Here is an 18,409-nt window from a genome sequence, read left to right as displayed (position 1 = left end):
TACTAAATAACTGTTTTCTGGTCAAATCATTGAGGTGACGGGCTTACCCACCTGACGGTGTTACCCGCCTTTCCCCTACAACAAGAAGCCGATTCACCAGATGGAAAATTGACGCAGCAGACTGGAAAATCTTCGAAGAGGAAATCGAAAAGATCATCCCCCCAGGCTCCAACCACTCAATAGAAGAGTTGACGGAAGCCATTAAATCAGCAGCCGCACGATCGATACCAAAGACATCAACCAAAGTGCACCCGAAAGCTGTACCCTGGTGGAACCCAACAGTAGCAGACGCCATCAAGCAAAGGAGAAAAGCACTAAGGAAAAAGCAAAAAACCCTCCCAGGGGACCCCCGCTACCAAACTATTCACGAGGAATTCATAAGCGCCAGAAACACCTGCCAAAAAATCCTCAAAGAAGCGAAACAAAAATCATGGGAAGAATATGCCTCCTCCATCAACGAAAACACTCCAATTAAAGAAGTATGGAGCCGAATTCGATCATTATCCAAAAAAGGACAATCAGTATCAAAAACATGGGCAATCACCACAGAAACGAAAACCCTATCAAATCCACTTGAAATCGCCAACCATCTAGCCGACCACTTCAAAAAAGAATCGTCAAATGAGGCATACCCGCACAAATTTAGGACCAAAAAGCAAAAAGAAGAAAGCCATCCCTTCAAATTTAAAAGTAGCCGAAACTCCACATCATGAAAGCCCAGGGTGGCCAGCGAACCGGGAAAACCGGGAGAACCGGGAAAAAGCCGGGAATTCGGAATCACCGGGAAAAAACCGGGAAATATTCGGGAATTCAGATTGCCACCGGGAAAATTTTGCATTTCCAGGAATAATTCCATACTGCTCTATTATTTCTAATTATTAATCACTTTTTTATCATCCATGAAAATAATCTGTAATGCCAAGCTTGTTGCTGGTTTAAAAAAAGTTGCAATATTTCGATATATTTTATTGAAAATACGACTTGCGTTATATTTAGATGTTGAGAATTTTAAAATCATAATATCGGTTGCTGAAGTCGATCTGTTAAGTCATTTTAAAAGTTATAACTGTTTTTATTCTTAGTTTTGAGCAAATCAAGAAGAAACAATAATTTATAATTCCTGCGTAATAATGTAAAGAGTTTCAGTAAACTTTAGTAAAGGGCAATCTTCCTCTGAATTAGTCTTGTATCGATGTCACCAAAATACAATAATGCTACAAAAACTAACAAGGGCACTCACATGTTTCTTTTCACTTGTCTACATCAAATTGAAATTGTGGGAAATGTATTTTAACAACAGCAACAAGGAATTGATGAAAGACAGACTAAATGGAGTAAATAGGACGTTGTCGTTGGCTAAATTTTAACAACAGTTATATACAACTAAACTGAAAACTAGAATCAGTATTTTTACTTGGCCAAACGTAATTCTAAGCAGTTTTTTTGGCAAGTGTTACTAAAACAAATAATGTTATTATATGGAACATGAGAGACGAACACAAAACAATAAAGCCTATAGGCTTTCTGAAAAAAAATGTTAAATTGTTAAAAGGAATTAACGATTGCTCAAAGGAATTCAGCAATAAGGCCAGTTTCGTGTTCAAAAGGAATCGCTCAAGAAAGTTTTAGACCAATTCCTGGAATAAAAATTCCACAGTGACAGCCATTTGAATTGTCATTCCTTCGCAACTGCGTACTGCGAAGAAAAACGGTTTCTTGGGCGATTCATGCAAGAATTTCTGTAATATAATTGCTTTCCATCAAAAGTTTGAATATTTTTCAAAGAAGCCTGTGTGCCAAAAATGGCTGAATCTGAACATGTTGTTTAAATTAAGTTGATATGAAACATCTTCAAAATTTTAACACAAGTATCAGGCATACTGTATCAATTCTAGTGGAAATGATGTTTTGACGTTCAAACTAAAAATGAGAAGAAATGTGAAAGTACTTTACAGTTGTAAAAATCGATCAAAAAAAAAAGTTGTAAAAATGTACATATACAGTTTCTACAGAAACCTATGTTTCATTGGCATTGCAAAAAAATGTCATCAGGAATTAAAATTCTTAAGAGATTATTTCTGAATTTTACCCAAAAGAATCTCTTGAAGTTCACCCAGGAGTTTAATTGAAAATTCAAACATATGTTAGTTCTGAAATTTATTTTGGAACAGCTCCTGAACCGATTGGGATTATTTTATTCAACACAAGTAAACAAACAAGTAAAACCGGGAAAAAATTGAAAATTTCGGGAAAAAACCGGGAGAAAACCGGGAAATCAAAATCTGAAATTCACTGGCCACCGAACTCCTACTCCAGCTGGATAAACTCACAGGAACCTCTCCGGGTCCCGATGAAATCCACAACGCAATGCTTAAGCACTTACCGTTCTACGTCAAAAGGATATTGCTAGAAGCATACAATGAAATCTGGCTCAATGGAACTTTTCCAGAATCATGGAGGAAATCAATACTTGTACCCATACCAAAACCAGGAAAATGCCCAAACACAGCTAACAATTTGAGACCAATCTGTCTATCCAGCTGTGTCCTCAAACTATTTGAACGCATGGTAAACAAACGTCTAATGAACCACCTAGAAACAAACGGCACATTCGGAAAATCACAACACGGATTCCGCAAAGGGCACCAGACAATAGATGTCATCTCACAAATTGATAATTTTGGTAAAGATGCCATTGCAAACAAAAAAACACGCAGAAATAATATTCCTGGATCTAACAAAAGCCTACGACCGCACCTGGCGTCGATTAATCCTACAAAAACTAGCAAAGGCGAAAGTATCCGGCCACATGGCCGAATTCTGCAAGCTCTTCCTAGAACGAAGAGAATTTCAAGTGCGGTATGAAGATCAACTTTCCGACACAAAAACACAAGAAAATGGTGTCCCACAAGGATCCGTCCTTGCAGTCACCTTCTTTCTTTTGGCTGTAAACAGTATCAGAGACTTTCTACCCAAGAATACCTTTCTGAAAATGTACGCAGACGACATCACTATTGGTGTCACTACAAAATCAGCCAAATGGACGCGAACAAGGATCCAAAAAATTCTAGACTGTATACAGAAATGGAGCGACGCAACCGGATTCGAAATCTCCGCACAAAAGTCGGGGATCATGCACATAGGAAAAAGGAGAAAGCTCCAAAACCAATCACCACCAGTACTGAACAAGGAAAAAATACCAGTCATAAACAACCATAAATTATTAGGAGTATGGCTCGACCGCAACCTTAATTACAACTACCATACAAAAGTTACACGGGACGAAGTAAAAAAACGACTAAACATCATGAGCTGCCTCAGCAAAACCAACTTTGGGGCTGACAGAAAAAATCTACTTCGTATTCTACAAATGATCATCCTACCCAAACTATTATATGGAGGCCCTGTTATAACCTGCGCAAACAGACAAAATATTCATCGGCTTGAACCACTGTACCACCAAGGAATACGCTTTGCCACAGGAGCATTCCACTCTAGTCCCATAGAAAGCATACTCTCAGAAAGTGGGCTCCTTCCACTACACCTCGTAGCAATTAGGAAAACCATCAACTACTGCATCAGACAACTTGCCAGAGGAATACTATCTCCGGACTCAACAATCATAGAGGACACAAAAAACCTGATGCACGAATACTCTATCCCACATAGGGTATTGGTTCCCTTATTAAGCATGTGGCTCCCATTTTCATCCCACGAAAAACAAAAGATTGAAGCGCTGTTTGTTTAGTTTCTTATTTTTGTATTTTTTGTTAGAAGTGAGCACCTATGAAAACAAAAAGAATGGAGTCAATCGGTGCCGTAATCGCTTGTTTTCGAATAGGATGAAAATGGGAGCATGAGATTACTGATGGCACACATACCCTATGACCACTGAAAATGAACATCCCGCTGACTCACTAACATGGGAAAAACAACTATTTCAAGTAAACACAGGAATTCCTGACAAACTCCCCCCACAAGCAAAGAAAGCTAAGTTTTTGGAACTTTGCAACACTGACTACCCACACCACCACCATATATATATATATACTGACGGCTCAAAAACACAACATAGTGGTTTCGCAACGCGGCGTCACGAACACTAATGCAAATCTACTGGTTGAAAATATGCCCATTTGATTTTGCCGGGAACAGCTGATTTTTGTTTACTATTTTCAACCAGTAACTCAGGTAGTGTTCGTGTAATGCAACGTGTACGTACACGCAACACCACTAAAAGCAGAAACCACTATGGAGTAGGTTGCAGCGTTTACTCTAATGGTAAGTTTCCAGTTCCCAAGTAGAGCGCTCAAGTAAAATTCCTCCTTTTTCCGTACACGGAGAAACTGAAAAACTCAAAATTAGGTACTTTTAAACTCAAATTTGAGTTCTTTTTCGTCTCCCTTTTCATGCGCTCTTTCTAATGTTGTCAGAGAGTGAAGAGAGAAACAGCCCAACTTTTGCAGTTCAGTGCGTCAAGCCAAAATTGAGTTTGTAGCACAGTACTCAAATTTGAGTGAATACAACCTAGTCAAAATTTCGGTTGGGTGAAAAAAACCTAAAATTAGGTATTCCTTTCACATGGAAGCAAGCGGGAACAACCCAACAAAAACATCGATTCCATCAACTCAAAAGTGGCTTGACGCACGCAACCCCGAAGTTGAGTGGAAAGAACTCACTTTTGGGTAGTTTCGTCTCTCCGTGTAAGTAATTTTGACATTTGTTTAACCGACAGCATTTTTACGAAACGATGCTGTAAGAAGGATGTGAAGAATAGGGCACTGCATACGGCGGTTGCTAGATAAATTGTTCGTTGTTCGTGTGGCGTTTCGTGCACTGAGGCAAAAACACTTAGGAAGAACATAAGATCCCCTTAAGATTTGGTGACACTACGATTATTGTTGAAAGCCATAAATTTCACTTATGATTATGAGAGGAAAATTTTTATGTCCAGTCACTTATCAAAATCATAAGTTTTGCTTAGGAATATCATTGAATAAAAACTATAACTACCGTATGTTTGCTCTTATTGAAATCAACTACTGAAACTTATAGAAATCAATATTGGTAGGTAATTATGAATGTCATGTCGTAAGCAAAATGATATTTGTATTCATATGTTGTGGATTTTTTGATGAAATATTTCTTGCTGCAACTCATGTCATGTATTTTGAATTACCGCGCAAGTAAAATGATCGATTTCTCTTCACATGGAATAAAGTGAAAGGGGGAGCGTATTCGACATCCTTTCATTTAAGAATGCAAGTTTGCATGCTGTTTGGTTTTATCACATAATGCAGTCAAACTTGCTACTTATCGCTTTCACGAAAAACGCTTGGATCAATTAAGAGGAATCGATCATTTTACTTACGTATAATTCCATTGTTGTTGTCAATTTGAGAGAATTCATGGCACTTAAAGAAAATCAATTTGATTTTGTGTGTCCGACAGCTCCGTAAACTGATCTCTGAGTAATGCTAAGTAATGTCTAAGACGGAGCTAGCTGGAATCCATACCCTCATTGTAAAGATTTTCATAAATTTCAATTATGGCTTTTTCACAACCATGTCGCTTATGTCAATCATAAGTTGTAGATATGGAACGCGTTCGCGACAACTATGAAACCAATAAGCGAGCAATGAAACAGAAAAATCTTCCTTTCATAAGTTGCGACTTATTAAATTCCTAAGTATTTTTGCCTCAGTGTGGCCTTGTTGTTTACGATTTGGACTTCGAGAAATTTCGTTCGTTTCCTCAGGAAGTGTGATTGAAATTAAAATTTAATTTTTGCGCGCGTATGGGGAAAATCCAGATTGTGAGATTTCAACGGAGTTCCAAGGGAAATGCTAATGAGAGACATTGCGCTGGGATTCTAAGGGAACTTTTAATGGTATTACAGCGGGAACTATGGTTGGATACTAATTATAAATTCTGCAATATTGGAGTTCGGACTACGGTGGGAGGAATTCTGCTGGGACTCTGACGGTAACCTTGTGGAGTTTTAGACGAAATACGAGGTAGGACAAAGCTTCACGGGGAATTTAATGAAGATCCACGAAAGATTCTTTGTGATGAATCTTTTGGCATTCCGTACGAAGGTTTTTCTTTGGGGTTTCGCAGAAAGTCCTCTTGAAATTCTTCCAGATTTTCCACCGAAAAATCCACCAGAAGTTCGCAGGGGATTCTCATAAAATGTCTCTGAGATTTTCATTAGAAGTTTTTCAAAAAATCCCTCCGTGAGTTCCTTCTAATTCAGGATTTATTTATTTATTTTGTTTTTTTTTTTTGGGATCTTCTAGGAGTTCCTTCAGAGTTTTCTCCAGAGGTGTTTTCTAAGATTCTACCAGGACTTTTTTCGAACTATTCTACAATGATTTCATCCGGGATTTCTTTAGTATTTTTATCCGGGGTTCACTCAGATATTTATTCGGAGATTCCCGCAGGAATTCCTTCCGGGATCATTTCAAGAGTTCCTTCTAGGATTTCTACAGGAATTCATTCTTAGATTCGTCCTGGAGTTCTTTCTAAGATACAACTTTTTGAGATTCCTCTAGGTTTTATCTGGACGTTTCTTATGTGAATCCTCAAAGAATTCCTTTTGTAATTTCTATAGCTTCTTCCGGGATTCCTCCAGGAACTCCTTCTAGGTTTCCTCTAGGAGTAAATTTATGGGTTCCTCTCATAGTTTCTTCTGGTATTTCTCCAGGATTTTCTTCTAAGATTACCCCAGGGGTGGCATCAGGGACCTCTCCAGAAATTTTACCCGGGATATCTTCCGGGAATTTTTCAAAAGTTCTTTCCGGAATTTCTTCAGAACTTCCAGACTCCTGGAAAATAAGTCAAGGTTTTTCCAGGAGTTCCTTCTTAGATTTGTCCAATAATTCATCCAGGATATCCTTCCGGGATTCCTCCAAGAACTTCTACTGGGATTCCTTGCAGATTACATATTCTGGAATTCATTCTGGAAGTTTCTTAAATTTTGCTCATGGAAATACTCCAGAAGTTTTTTTTATTCTTTATGGAAGTACTCCAAGACTTGCTCTTGAGTTCCTTATAAAATTCCTCCAACAGCTTCTCAAGGAATATCTCCAGCAGTTTTGTAGGGAATATCTACACGAGCGATTTTAGAGATTCTTTCAATAGTTTCTTCCCAGATAAAAATCTGAAGACATTCCAAAAGGTTCTGGAGAAATCCTAAAGAAAAGTCGTGAAGGAATCCCTGAAAGAACTTCTAGAATAATTTCATAGGAATCTTCTGGAGGAATCTCTAGAGAATTCCATGAAGGAATTTCTAGAGAATTCCATGAAGGAATCTCTGAAGGAATCCCGTATGGAGTTACAGGAGTAATCCTAGAGTTCTCCTAGAAGTTCTGAACAAATCCTAAACAAATTGCTGGAAGATTCTCTGAGGGAACTCCCTTTGGTATCCCAGAAAGAACTCCTGGAGCAATCCTGAATTAATTTCTAGAGAGATATAGGAAGGAATTTCTGGAGGAAACCCAAGCAGAAATTCTCAAGGCAATTCTCGTAGGGATCTCGGAACGAATTCCTGGAATTCAGAAAGATTTCCTAATAAAATGGTAAATGACTAATTTTTTTTACCAGGAATAGTGTATTACGTAAAGCTAATACCATACAAATTTCATCAAAATCGGTTGAATATTGGTGGAGATATTGTTGAAACAAGAATTTTTCCATTTGAGAAGTTTGAGCAAACGAATGTTTTAAAAAATATCACTTCTTCACTGTTATAGCTCTAGATCCAAAAATACTGAACCGATTTCATTCTGTTCTGTATGTAAAGTATACATGTAGAAATATTGTGTAAAAATTTCATTCAATTTGATCTAGCCGTAATAAAGTTATAGCCGTATATGTGCCACAAAGTCACAATAAGCAAAAATGTTTTTTTTTGTATCGTGACATTCTAACAGTAAAAACTTGAAAAGTTTTCAAGCAATTTGGCTAAGAACAGTTTTTATAATGGATTTACAGTTTCAAATGTTAATAAAAATCGGAACAGTCATGACAGTTGTACAAACAAAATAGTACACACGGAATAAAATGATTAAAAAGTACCTAAAATATGCCTTGAAGCGATTTGAGTTTTGAATACTACGAAAACGTATTGAACCGATTTTGAGATTTTTTTTACCATTTTATTGATACTCTGTTAAGAACTTCGAGTCAAATTTTCAGACGTCTTGACGAGTTACATCAAAATTATAGCCTACACAATTTTTAAAACGGGTGAAAAAATTTGCTAAAATCTTATTTTATGATATTAACAATATCTGCGCCAATACCAAACTGATTTTATTGCGATTGTTATGGTATTAGCTATTCCTATTATTCCTGTTCAAAAAAATATTTGATTTTGTGAACGCAATGAAAAGCTATACATTATTTTCTGTGTCCAAATTTCATCGAATACAGTCTTTACTTCCCTGGTTCTAGTGCACCATAGAACATTCAACAAACGAAATGAAATGATTATGATGCAACTGTTTTTAGAATCATTGTCTCCTCATCAGCTAAACTCAAATGCTATTCCCTTTTTTCAACTGTCAAACTATTTATAAACAATTCAGTTTTGGGGTGTCTTTATATAATTTTTTAAACTACGTAACGGCAAATTATTCAACCTCAAGAAATTCAAACTTGTGTTCTGATGCAGCCATGCTGAGGGACGACGGAGTACACATTATAGAGCGACACGGCTAAATACTAATGCACACTGTGAACGCGCAGGCGCGAAAGAAGAAACACAAAGAAAGAGAAAATGTCCCTTTTACTCACGGAATAATACATCGACATATTATTCCGTAAGGAAAATCAACAACATGACTGACAGCATCGCACGACAGTGCCATCTGTTGGCAAATAGCTTTCTGGCTGCGAATTACTTATCAACTGCGAACGCTTAAGTAATTTTGATTGCAAAAGTTTTACGTGAGCATTACTTGTCCTATCCTTTTACACAGTACTTATCAAGTGGAAACTAGCCATAACAATGTAAACAGTGCCACCTGCCTACCCACACATTTATCAATCTTCAGCGCGGAAGCTTTCGCCATCATCGAAGCTGTCGAAGCTCTAGAACACTGCCACACTGGATTAAACGTCATATTCAGCGACTCCAAAAGCGTCTTAGAAGCCGTCGCCAACAACAACTCAAGTCATCCCTGGATAATCAAAATTAAGAAAACACTACAAGCGAAACACGGTAACACAACACTATGTTGGGTTCCAGCCCACATCAACATATATGGCAACGAAGAAGCAGATAAATTAGCAAAACAAGGAGCATCCTCTCGAAATCCCATCGAAATAAAAACCCCATACGAAGACCTCAAACGTCTAGTCAATTCTAAAATAACATCTAACTGGTGCGAAACCTGGAACAGTAGCAACTCCAAACTAAGACGGATAAAAAACACCCCATTCGAATGGGCCACATCATACGCCAATGACAGATACATCAACCGTGTCATCACCAGATTGAGAATCGGACATACCAAACTCACCCATGGTTTTCTCGCAAAAAAAGAAGACCCACCCATGTGCCCATCCTGTGGAACAAGGGTTACCGTAGAACATATTTTTACAGACTGCAGATTAGGCCGTTACAAATATTTATTTCACTTTTTGTCCCACCACTCTTTGACTGGTCGAGGGGGGGGATAAAAATAATAAAGCATTTATTTTGAAAAATATTAAAAACTCATCGGATTTGTTAAAGAGTTTTGAGAAAGACCCGAAATTTTGATAAATATTTTTTGTCTGCCCCCTCAAAATGCAAAATCCAGCCAAAAATTTTTGAAGGGGGAGGGAGGCAAAAAGTCAAAATAAAATTTGTATCAGCCTTATACGACAAAGAAAGGAAAAAATACCAACTAGGCACTTTACTATACGAGATACTAGGCGACGACACCAGCACTCTACAAAAAACTGTCAACTTCATAAAAGAAACAAAGCTGCATATGCTGATTTAACCAACGTCATTAAAACAACAAAACAAAACAGCTACGATATGGAGAGACCCAACACCCGGCATACAAAACATGTGTCAGCAAATTCACCAAATATATACAAGCGACCACTCCAATCAATCACCAGTACACATCAATCAATCGCCAGTGCATCCACTCACTCTGAGTCAACATGGGAAACAAGGATTCCAAGGATACAACTAGGATAGGATACGACAACTAGTCAGCCCAAAAGAGACCAATTTGGGGACCAATAATCTTAGCAACGCGGAAAAACAAGACAGCAAGCTGTGAAATTAGACAGAGAAGTTGCAGGTGTCACATCCTATCCTAGGGATACAACCCAAAGCGGAGACCACGACGTGACAATAATTCAAACTCAGGAAGTGCATACCAGCCTACTAGCAGACCACGATGCCAAGCTGACCCTACTCATCATCATGGTCGGGATCCAACTCCTCGCAACAATGCTGATGATCATCAAAAAACAGCTGAAGAAACAGGCCACCAAGGCAGCCAGGGCCATCATCCCAGCGTGAGGCGCAACACGACGATACCACCAATCATAGGACGAACCATTCTAATTACATTTAAATCATTCTTATCATTAAAAAAAACTGTAATCTTTTAACGAGACCCGAAGAACCAATACGGTTAAAAGGTCTGTAAATAAAAATCAATCAATCAATCAATCATTCTCTTGATGTCAAACATTTGGTCCACTCTGACTGCACACTATTAGAGATTTTTGCAGTTCAACCGAAATAAAATGTGCTGTAATTCTCGTAAATTGTAACATTAACCAAATTTTGTCAATGTTCCATGTAGCTAATATAATTCTTGATCAAATGCCTCAAAAATATCACTTTCATCGCCATTAAAAAATAATGCTATGCTCAATCAAAATAAATTGTAGTCAAAACATTGTCGTCTGTCCAGATGTAGTTTTGAAAAAAATATTCTAGAAGAAAACTGTTTTTGATTCCGAGAAAATATGGGGGAATCAAGTCTCCTCAGTCTCCCCTATAGTCGTGCATGCTAGAGTGCTTATTAGTATGGGACACGCTTGTATGGAAAAAATAAATCCTCGCTCCAGTCGACTTTTTAGATCCCATTTGAGTCCCATATGAACTCTGCAAAATTTCAGCGCAATCGGTGAAACTATAATTTAGCGCAAGCGGTTCAAAGTTTTCATAGGATTTACTATGGGAAAAGTAACACTTTCAAACAAAAAATCCCAGAGGTCGCTCTTTGTCTCCTTAATTCAAATCGATCAACGCTTCTTGTAAAAAATCATTTATGAAACTTTTCTTCGAAGACCGCAAACCAATTTGAAGCTTGCGGAAAAAGATATTGATTTATTACCGATTAGTGATCCAACGAACGGCTTTTTGTTTTGTTTTATCAGCAGCACTGTAGCTGCTGCCTTGGTTGCTGCTGTTTCTGGGGGTGGTGATACCTCCCGCCACCCCATCCAACAACGGCAGCAGCAGTGCTGCTGATAAAACAAAACAAAAAGCCGTTCGTTGGATCACTAATAGGTAATAAATCAATAACTTTTTCCGCAAGCTTCCAATCGATTTGCGGTCTTCGAAGAAAGGTTTCATAAATGGAAAAATCACAAGAAGCATTGATCGATTTGAATTAAGGATACAAAGGGCGACCTCTGGGATTTTTTGTTTGAAAGTGCAACTTTTCCCATAGTAAATCCTATGAAAACTTTGAACCGCTTGCGCTAAATTATAGTTTCACCGATTGCGCTGAAATTTTGCACAGTTCATATGGGACCTAAATGGAATCAAAAAAGTCGACTGGAGCGAGGATTTATTTTTTCCATACAAGCGTGTCCCATACTACTGAGGGGACTTGTTCCCCCCATATTTGCTCGGAATCAAAAACATTTTTCTTCTAGCATATTTTTTCGACTAAAATATTAACGCGCACTGAAACGGCAAAAATTAGCAATAGCCAATATCTCACAGATATAATATTAAAAACTATCGAAGTCTTTGATAACAGAGAGATGTTCCTTCTTTTTATCATCTGCACAAAAAACTGTTGAAAAATATCCATAGGATTGCCAGTTATGCAACAAAAACCGATTTTTTTATTGCTTCACCCATACAATGTGTTAGGCGATTTTGATCAAGTTTATTGCTAATTTCTAATTTTTAATTGAGCGATAATATAGCTGCCATATTTTTTTCCAAAACTACTCCTGGACAAACGAATTTGTTTTGGCTACAAGTGATTTCGATTGTACATTGCATTAATTTTTAACGGCTGATGGTATGTTTTCAGTCCTTCACAAATGTTTTAGGCGATTCCGAGAAATCTCAATAACTTTGTGAAAATTGAACCAAATCGTGTCAAAATTTCACAGCACATAGTTTAAATAAAATACTTTCAAACTTATTTATCTAAATAAGGCTGTTGCTAACATATTTCAATTAATTCGGCTTAGTATACACAACAGTGACATGGGGAGACTTGATCCCTCGAGGATTACACAATGTGTGTGTACATGTGAAAAATAAAATTCTATTCGGAAGCCTCTATTTACTTGGAATTCTAGTCTATTCAACGATAAAATGTGTCAGATAATTATAACTTTAGTACAAACCAAGAAAAGGGGGATCAAGTCTCCCCATTTTGAAAATACGGCATACCCTTAAAAGTTTAAGGAAATCTTATAATTTCAAACACTCCATATTCATCGAAAATACAAGAAAACTCGAAAAGAAAATGAATAGGGAGACTCTGGAATTATTTTCGCTTTAAATAAACCATGTGTTCAAAGGGGGATCAAGTGTCACCCATTTTTGAAAAATACATCATAAGACATGCCTCCATAAAAACACAGTTTTTAAAACTTTATCAATAATTTAAAGGCCTTCTGTTGTGTATTAACTTGCAATAGATGTTTACCTGCCATTTTGTACGGAAATCGGATCTAGTTTTGTGTTTTTTCTTAAAGTTTCAGGTAAATTAAGAAAAAGGGATCAAGTCTCCCCAGTCTCCCCTAAAGTTGCGAGATCGGCTGTTCCACCTCACGAGTTTCGAATCGTAAGTACTTTTTGTTCAGCGATCATCATCAAATCACAAATACTTTCGACTACCGAAATAATGTTTTCAAGTTTCTTCTAGAATTTTTGAAATAAATTCCAAGTCATGTTACCGCATAACAGTTACACTGGGAATATGGACCGGTTTTACAGCTTGTCACCAATTATACACTGATAAAATTGCCGAGGACCTGGGATCGAATCCCACACCCGACAAACTCTCAAAATGTGAGTTCTTCCTTCGGAAGGGAAGTAAAGCATGGGTCCCGAGATGAACTAGCCCAGGGCTAAAAATCTCGTTAATACAGATAAAAAAAAACTGATAAAATTGCAAAGTTAAAGTTTATGTAGTTCATTCACCTCGGGCAGAGCCAGTCCGTTTTGGGGTAACGAAGTGACGCCAACAACAACAGAGGATCGATGGCCAGCAAACCACTTCAGTGCTCAAGACAAAAAAAATCTCTGATCAGACGTCCAATCCCGTAGCGGCAAAGGAAGGAGGAATTTGTATAATTGTGCATAGAACTTAGTTCCAATCTAGGTTCCAATAAACAATAACACTAGTTAACAAAATAAATAAAACGAAAGTCGTGAACTTCTGTCAACGACCAAAATTTTTGAAGTACAATTTAGCACTGATTTCGAAACCGTGCTTCAAAAAAATTTAAGTAGAGCAGTTTTTGAGTTTTAGCTCAATATCGAGTTTTACAAGTTTTAAAATTATGGAATTTACTAAAATTCAAATATCTTGCGGTTTGTTCAACAAATTTCAAATCTATTTCCATAAATTAAAAGCTGAATACAATACCATTCGATCATCTGAATGCAGGTTTGGCGTCAGATTGATAAAATTTAAGATATTGGCGAGTTTTAGGGATGATCTCCTTAAATTTTAGCCAAATTTCTAAAAATATATGAAGAAATGTATTTTTTTTTTCAATAAGAAAAAAACAATCTAAAAATTCTTTCTCAACGTTTATTTGACATATCATATGTAGGCGAGTTACAGTAAAAAATTCAGCTCCATCGGAGCATTGATTACGGAGAATAAGATGTGTTAAGTGAGCGACGTTGCTTAAAATAGAACAAAATCGACTTCAAATCATCAAGCTTGTATGGAAAGTCGAAAAAAAATCCGCTCTACTGTATTTTTTTCCTTCGCGTTTTCGAACTCAGGGCAAGATTCTACACCAAAAATGATCATCAGCTTACCGAGTTCAAAAATGCTGTAAACTAGTGTAATCGATGTTTTGATGAAATTGCTTGTTTTTATTTGCTTATTGCTTGAGTAATGATTCTTATAGGAAGTTTACCAATAATTGTTATATTTATACCACCTATGTATAAATGTTAAAAACCTCACACATAAACTTTAATTATCACACTAATGAATTTCATTCAATTTCATACAAAGCTTTTATTTGTGGGAAATTTTATAGAATTTATATTTCCGAACATACTTATTTAAAGTGATCTTAAATTGCAAAAAAAAAAAATATATGTAGTTTCACACTTAATAGTTAAACGGAAAATATCTTCAGTATACTTAGGTCCGGTAAAACTTCTGAGAATTGGTCAAGCATACAAGAAGTGCTGTAGAAGATTTTATTGCTAAACGTTTGATTACGAATTTAAGTTAAAAATTAAAATACCGATCCATTCCAATGCTATCGAAATATGCAACTTTGGATTCCGTTTTCTCCAATGCCTACTTTTGTTGAATGGGTTATGCCTACATTGTCATTTCTAATCGCACCGCAGCACCCTTCGATGTCACGTCCTTTGTAAATAAGTAACCATGCGTTTCCATGAGTTTGTTCCCAAAGCAGGAATCATATAGCATACTGTGAAATCTTCTTGGATTTTTTTTATTAAAATTGATACATATCTAGAAACCTATATAGGTATGTAGATTTTTTTTAAATTTCATCCCTTCCCAACGTTGCGTGGCACTCGTGTGTAGAGATCTCCGTGAGTTGCACCATATTTTTTCCTCTATATTTCACAGACCAAAGCCGCAGACCATACGAAAGCTCTGATGGCCAGCCAACTACCTAACTACCTGAGTTTGGGAAACCGGCCACCGTTACTCACTCCCTTTCGTTCGCTATCAGCTGTTCGCTTTCCAACACATGTACTTAGTGGGTACTGCTGATTGTCAGAATCTGAGCTCCTCTATATTGGATTTGGGTATGAAAGAGCATTGAGTATAGCTGCGGCGAGAGATCTACCCTCTCGAAATCAAAACAATATGTAGCCAAGCCATTCATCAGGCCGCATAAGATTTTCGCCAGTCGTAAGAAGATTTCCGCGCAAAATTTTTCGCTTCTTTTTGAATGATTTTGGTTTGATTAGTTTGGATTCTTTTCGTTTCATAAAGTTTTGAATGAATAGTTTATTGTAAGTTTGAGTTTTACACATTTAAGTGTGATTTGAAGGGTTTGTTTTGTGCAAGAGGATGAAGTATCGAAAAAGTTTCAAGGTTTTTCTCCCTATGGGGCGTTAAGTATAATTCGCACATTCTCAACGTGCTATTTTTAAATTTGATATACTTTGAGTATCGGGACGCTACACGCCCACCTCTTATTTTGGCCGGAGTACGTAATACGCGTGTTTCAAATATGCGGAGAATTCGGTAAGTGCTCATTCAGTAACAGTTTGAAATTCGTCACTAATAGTATTGGATTATATTCGATTCTAGGCTGTTTGTTTTGATTCACGTACTGATGTTACCTATAGCTGTTCAGGGATCCTTTATGGAATACATATGGCCTTCTCATGAAAATGGTGAGTGTTAGGATAGCAATACAGATCATGTTGTAACATGTCTCTTAAACGTTTTAGATCAGACAAATACGGCGGTGGACACCTTCCCGGGCGTTCCATATGAGCTTTCCGAAAGTGATGAATCCTTTCTTCGGGAAGCATCCAAATGGATTGGAGCTAACCTTTCCAAGCTAGATCTATGTCACCATCGGGTGATACTGAAGTTGAAAAATTCCTGCGAAACGCTGAATGCCGAGCAGATTGGCAAGTTGGCAGTCATGCTGCTCAACTGCCAGTCCGATTCGGAAGGTCGCAGGGTCTACCACTGTACGGAGCAGATGTCGTTGAAAGACTGCACCCAAGAGATGGACCCGGACACATGGAATGCATACCATTTGGTGACGAATCGAGCGAAAGCCGTTTGTGCCAGCGTTCGGCACGATCAGTTTCGAGGCTTGACGGAACTAACAGTCAACAAACTGATGAACACAGCCCACGAGCAGATTGAAATGATGGGACAGCTGGCGGAGAACCAGAAGGAGCTGCAGAGCGTAACGCAAGATGCAATTGATGAGATGTCGGCTAACAACGACAAGATCATCAACCAGCAGAGCGATATCATGAAGCTTTCGGAAGCACACCGTGCCAAGGTCGAATCAAACTTTCGGGAATTGGTCCGAGAGAAGGCCTTGATTCGGGCAGGGCAGCTAGAAGTTGCCACGCTTCTAACTGACCTACGGAGTCGGATCGACGAGAGCATCAAACAGCTAGAGACGCAATCGAAACGGAGCAAGCTGAATCACGCTTCTTTGCTAACCGACATGGAACTGTTGCAGAAGAGTGCGGCCACGATCGCCGGTAAGATCGATGAAACCAGTGCACATTTTGCCTCGCATCACCAAGCGGCTGAAGAGCAGTACAAGTACACTCTCGGCCAGCTACAAAAGATCAACAATACAGTTGCCAATATGCTGGACATGATCGGAGCCCTACAGAAGGACTTCGATCTTAAGTTGGCCTGGATCACGGAGAAGGTTGGCGGCAGCGACTACATCCTCAAGAAGATTAACACGATCGTGGTCCACTTCTGCTACCTCATCTTCGGAATGATCTGCCTATCGTTCGTCGATGCGGACAAATTCATCCGAGTGTTCTTCATCCTCGTAGTTCCCGGAAATCTACTGGGGAACCTCGTGGATCTCTTCCAGTCGGATGTCCTCCGTCTTAGCGTCATTCTGGGTAGTTTCATCGCTGCAGACCTCATCTGCCGTCTAGGCATCAAATTCTATCCAAGAATACGCAATAGGCGTAGTCAGTCCTCAGCCGGACGCGATCAACCCGACACGGCTGCGAGAAGGCAACGGGAGCCTTCAGTGGTGCCGACGCGATCGCGTCTGAATGTACCTCTCCGACCGGAGCCCACCGTTGTCGAGGAAGAGCAGGAAGACGAAGAAGGTCAAGAAGAAACCGCCGATGCGGTTTCCTATTTGAATTCTTTCCGGTCGCGGTTTTCGCGGGAACGATCTATGACACCGTCGATGTCCAATGGTGGGGGTAGTACGGCCGTGCGGCGTAGTGTGACGCGCGAGGGTAGCGAAGATCGACAGCAGTGTTCGGCGAGGACGCTGCGAGGTGATCAGTGCCGGGGGGTAGCTTTAGCGGGCAGGGACTTTTGTCGTGTTCACGATCAGAGAGGTTTATAGGCGGGTTTAGGGTAAGGAAGTGGAAAATAAGAAGTTTTGCTTTTTAGATCAGCTATAATTTAGATTTAACTGCGTTTCATGATTAGATTATTGAATGTAGAATAATCTAAATTACATCCTTTTTTCTTACTTTGATTTGGACAGCTTTTAGAATAATATAGATATAGTACAACGAATTTGTGGGCCATTCATTACCTGAAATCTTTGACAGTGTTTTTTTTTTAATTTATGCTTATTAGATGATATTACTATAATAGTTTACTGAATTGTTTAATAAAGAATATACTACCAACATGTAGGTAGAAAAATCAATTATTTTATTATTTCCTTAACCCCTGTTCATGCAAATTTATCTTACACTCCGACATCCCAGCATGACCTTGTGCAGATGCAGAGGACTTAACGATCTGCTCAAAATTGTCTTCGTCTATCGTAACACTGCTGTCTAGGCTTGTCATGTCGTTCGCGGCTCCTTCATCCAACATGAACTTCGTTTTTGACGTGTTCACCGTCAGTCCGACATTTACGTTTCAGGCGGGTGTACACGGTGTTGAGCTCGACTCGTCTCATAACACCTCCCAAGGCGATATTGATGTCGAGCGACCATCGTCGAAGCCGATTTGATAGATTCCCACAAACTCGTGCACTTTAGGAGACGATGGAAAATGATCTTGGATAGTGCTTGGTAGGCGACATTCAGAATTGTGATCGATCTGAAGTTCTCACTCTCCACCTTGTCATCTTTCTTGTACATGAGGAAAATCACTTCATCCTTCTACTCCTACGGCAGCTTTTCGGTCTCCCAGATCGGGACTATTAGTCAGTGAAAGCAGGCGATGAATTCAGCTCTGATATCATCCTTCCAACTGACTTATTGTTCTTC

At 38.5% G+C, this 18,409-nt stretch overlaps 1 protein-coding gene across 1 annotated transcript; it reads left to right on the top strand.

The window, feature by feature from the left end:
- Nucleotides 1–15,736: 15,736 nt before the first annotated feature.
- LOC115269480 (protein brambleberry) lies at nucleotides 15,737–17,838 on the top strand. Its single transcript, XM_029878254.2, has 2 exons — nucleotides 15,737–15,844; nucleotides 15,902–17,838. Exons 1-2 carry the CDS (start codon nucleotides 15,784–15,786, stop codon nucleotides 17,524–17,526), a joined length of 1,686 nt encoding a protein of 561 aa, XP_029734114.2. The 5' UTR covers nucleotides 15,737–15,783; the 3' UTR covers nucleotides 17,527–17,838.
- Nucleotides 17,839–18,409: the final 571 nt, after the last annotated feature.

The sequence above is a fragment of the Aedes albopictus genome, chromosome 2, assembly GCF_035046485.1.
Source record: "Aedes albopictus strain Foshan chromosome 2, AalbF5, whole genome shotgun sequence".
In the NCBI taxonomy this organism is placed as follows: domain Eukaryota; kingdom Metazoa; phylum Arthropoda; class Insecta; order Diptera; family Culicidae; genus Aedes; species Aedes albopictus.
Note: the sequence above shows the minus strand (reverse complement) of the source record. Positions and strands in the feature narration are given on the sequence as shown.